This window comes from Lactuca virosa, chromosome 5, assembly GCF_052849685.1.
Source record: "Lactuca virosa cultivar CGN04683 chromosome 5, Lactuca_virosa_CGN04683_v6, whole genome shotgun sequence".
NCBI lineage: Eukaryota > Viridiplantae > Streptophyta > Magnoliopsida > Asterales > Asteraceae > Lactuca > Lactuca virosa.
In genome coordinates, this window is record NC_136430.1 from 332262372 (window position 1) to 332266628 (window position 4257).

A 4257-nucleotide genomic window follows, 5' to 3' on the forward strand; every position below is an offset into this window, starting at 1 on the left:
TGTTGACATGCATGTTAGGCCAAATAAGGAAGGTGACAATAACCAGTCAGAAGCAAATGATGAATATGTTGAGGATGCAAAAGGTTGATCTCATCATATGGAAATGTAGAATGAAATATTCGCAAACCCATGATCCATCAATTCATGTGTATGTCTTGTAGCAAAATAGCATGTGATCCTTCTCTTCTTGAATGACTAAAGAGTTTCATCAAATAAAATCTTCTTAAAAGTGATTGTGACACTTCTTAAACAAGGATACCTTAAAAAAAGTAACCACCAGTCATTTTAAGTAAAAAGCACAATGAGAAAATTTATTAAACAAGATAATAGAGACTACATGTCAAATACAATCAAAGATCATTTTCAAGAAACTTATCAACACTTTCCATCCCTTCAATCAAAGAAATAATGGTACTATCATCAGGGGTAATACCTTTACTAACCATTTCTTTATAAAGCTTTTCTGCATGATGTCCCTCATTTTTTTTACATAATCCTTGAATAAGAGCAGTGTAGGTTAGGAATGTGGGATTAAAACCTTTACTTACCATATCATCCCTAATCTTTAAAGCCTCCTTCATATCACCTCTCCTACTATACCCACTAATCAGAGTATTAAAACTAATATAATCTCCCTCAATCCCTCTTCTCTTCATTTCCTCAAAAACCGTAATAGCTTCTTCAACTCTTCCCTCCCTACAATGCCCCTGCATTAAAGTATTGTAGGTCACTTCATCAGGACAAACTTTCACCCTATCCATTTCCTTTAAATAAAAAACAGCCCTTTCCATGTTTTTATTAGCACAGTGTCCATCAATCAATGAATTAAACATCATAACATCTGGTAAAACACCTCTCTCGATAATCTTGGAAAATAAATTATCAGCTTCTGTCATTCTGTTTCGTTTGTTTAATACTTTTATAAGAGAAGTGTAGGTCACATGTGTGGGGTTTATACCTTTAGTTATCATCTCATCATGGAGAGCAAAAGCCTTTTGTGCATTCCCAGATCTACTATATCCATTGATCAATATGTTGTAAGTAATCGCATCTGGGATTAATTTTTCAATTCTCATTTCTTCCATCATATCTTCAGCTTCTGACTCTTTACCTTCAAACAGCAATGCATGAATCAATGAATTGTATGTAGATACAGATGGTTGTATTCCCTTTTTCACCATTTCATCTTTATAATGAAATGCCATTTCAAGATTCTCTTTATTGCAATACCCATCTATCAATGTGTTGTAAGTTATTGCAGTTGGCACTAAACCGATTTCCTCCATTTTACTCATAAGTTCAGATGCATCATTGAATCTTTCTTCTTTACACATACAGCTTATAAGTGCTCCATAACTATATGTGTCTGGCTGAATGCCTTTAGCTTTCATCCTGTTGAATACCCTCTTAGCACCATCAAGATCCTTTTTTGCACAATACCCATTGATTATTGTGTTATAGGTAACCACATTTGGTTTCAACCCTAAGGTTTCCATGTTTGCAATGAACTCCTTTGCCTTCTTTATCTTCCCTTCTTTACACAACAAGTTAACCATTATGTTATAAGTGTACACAGTCGGATTAATCTTCAATCTGAACATCTCAGCAAACAAAACCCATGTAGAATGTGTATGGTTTGATCTAATAAACAAGCTTAGCATGTTGTTACAAGTTTCAATCTTTGGTAATACCCCTTTACGTTTCATCAAGTAAAAGCACTTGAACGCCTCATCAGCTCTCTTCAATTCACAAAAACCCTTGATCCACAAATCAAAGACTATCGTACTCGATATACCTAGCCTTTCACGGGCGGCAACTAACCCGTTAAAGACATCGTTATAGCTAAACCTACGAGAACTGATTAGAGTTTTGATAAATTGTAAAGATGATTTAGGTGAGGGGAGCTGACAGATAATGGCGATAGATAGACAATAGCATTCGATATCTGTATTATTTGGGTTAAGATACTCGGTGAATTGAAGGACGAGGGTGGGAGATGTGCGGAGGTTGTAGAGGGCGGTGGAGATTGTGGTGGGTGTAAGGGTGTCTGATATCTGTTCGATGAAATGCCACTGAGAAGAAGAGATAGATTTCTGAAGAGACTGCGGGGTTACAGGTGGGATGTGTGTTGTTTTAGTGATCGGAGATTTGGTTTGACAGATAGAAAGTGAAGAGAAGGGGAAGGCGTACTGACCTTGAGTAGTGCCGAAAATGGTGGTCGAATTGAGGTGTTTTAATACTATGAGATCAAAAGACTTGCAGGGTTTCATGACGTGACGCCGGAAGCTTTCTTCTCATGTGCAAAGAGAGGGCGAAGGGAGATTTTGTGAAGGGTGGTAACTGTTAAGCATCTGGTGTTCTTCTGCTGCGGCGGCTTCAATGTCGCCGACGAAGAAAACTGTGTTTAAACCCCAAAAACTAAGGTTATACCAACTTACCCCTTGCAGTTTGTGTTTTTATGCAAATAACCTGTATATACGATTGTATTTTATAGCTAGCAAGATAATAAAGATATTAGGAAAAAATAACGATTACAAAAGGATAGTTAGGGTCGGATTTTGAATCTATAGAACCCAACCTACTTTTAGTCTCTGGCCTCTAATAGGCAGGGGTGAGCATGATGCGGTTTTTGGCCAAAACTGAACCGAAAACCGCAACTTCGGTTTTTTTAAATTTAGAAACCGCACTGTTCGGTTTTTATGCGGTTCGGTTTTTGCGGTTTTTTTTCGGTTTTTTGCGGTTTGGTTTTTTGTTTGCGGTTTTTTGTCAATTTTTTTATTTGGTTTTTGTTTTGCCTTTTTACTAAAACTCAGGTAACTCAACGAGTTACTTTGATTCGAATGAGAAGTGTTAATCATTTTTTGAGAAACTTTATGTAGAGATGAGATAGGTTTATATATTTATAAAAAATTTAATTGTCATGGTTCTTCGTTCTTATAAATATCAACACTTAATATATATATATATATATATATATATATATATATATATATATATATATATATATATATATATATATATATATATATATATATATACGGTGCGGTTCGGTTGTTTGCGGTTTTTGCAAGACTAGAAACCGCACCGCACCGAACATTTTCGGTTTTTGCAAAACTAAAAACCGCACCGTCGGTTTTCATTTCGGTTTCGGTTTTTCGGTTTCGGTTTATGCGGTTTTTTCGGTTTTCTCGGTTTGCGGTTCGGTTTTTGCTCACCCCTATAATAGGTCACCCGAACAAGTTCCTGAATTTCCAAATACTCCACCATGTTTTAAGAATGGCATCCAACACCACATGTTTATTAGAAGAAAGAGTAACATTTTTAGCCAAACAACAAAATCACTTATCCGATCAAAAGCAAGAAAAACTCAAGTCACACCAACGAACAATTTTCTCCAATAATTGAGTCACCACTTCACATTCCAAGAAAATGCGATCAACTTCATCCCAACGATTGTTACATATTGATCATAGAGTAAACGAGAGATCAACACAAGATGTGATCAACTTCCTACAAGTGATTGTTACATATCGACCATATAGTAAACGAGAGATCAACAGTTCAACACCTACCTTTAATCACCAAATTTTGTCTAGATGGAATTCGATCCAATAATATCCCCATTTGAGAATATTTACTTTCTTCGACACAAACTTGTTCCATATTGTCATGAAATAGCCATTAGGTAGAGCAATGTTATCTATAAAACCTCATAGCACTAACCGTCAGAGTTATCAATATCCACAACCACATATGCTATCGAGGGAAGCAAGCCCCGACTCCAACACAGTCAAAGAGTCGATAATTGATCCATCTCGGCCCTATCCATTAGATCTGGACACTAGTTCTAAACCCACTTTTCATTGTCTCGCATGTCGAAAACCAAATAGTCTTTATGTCGTTCAAGTTGAAATATTCTAGGAAATGAAATTATTAATGGTTTATCCCCCGGTCCCAACCTCCTCCAAAATTACGTTGTTAATCTATCCCCCACTTGTTTCTTCAAAGTTGAATGCAGGATAATTTATTTCTCATGTAATTGGTTTATAGATCCTAAAATTTTCGCCGACACTCCAATAATTTTGATCCTATCCCACATCGATCCCATGCCTCGAGAACTTTGATGAATCGTTTTTATGACGTTTACCAACAAATGTTGTGGATTTTGAATGGACCTCCATCTCGAAGTTTGTAATAGAGCCCCATTGAAAGTCGCAAGACTACCAATGCCAACGTCTTTTTTTTCTTAGAAGTCGT

At 36.3% G+C, this 4257-nt stretch overlaps 1 protein-coding gene across 1 annotated transcript; it reads right to left on the bottom strand.

The window, feature by feature from the left end:
• Positions 1 to 283: 283 nt before the first annotated feature.
• On the bottom strand, positions 284 to 2439 carry LOC145117100 (Pentatricopeptide repeat (PPR) superfamily protein). The gene has a single exon (XM_079053406.1). The coding sequence runs from the start codon at positions 2268 to 2270 to the stop codon at positions 351 to 353; it is 1920 nt and encodes a 639-aa protein (XP_078909532.1). The 5' UTR covers positions 2271 to 2439; the 3' UTR covers positions 284 to 350.
• Positions 2440 to 4257: the final 1818 nt, after the last annotated feature.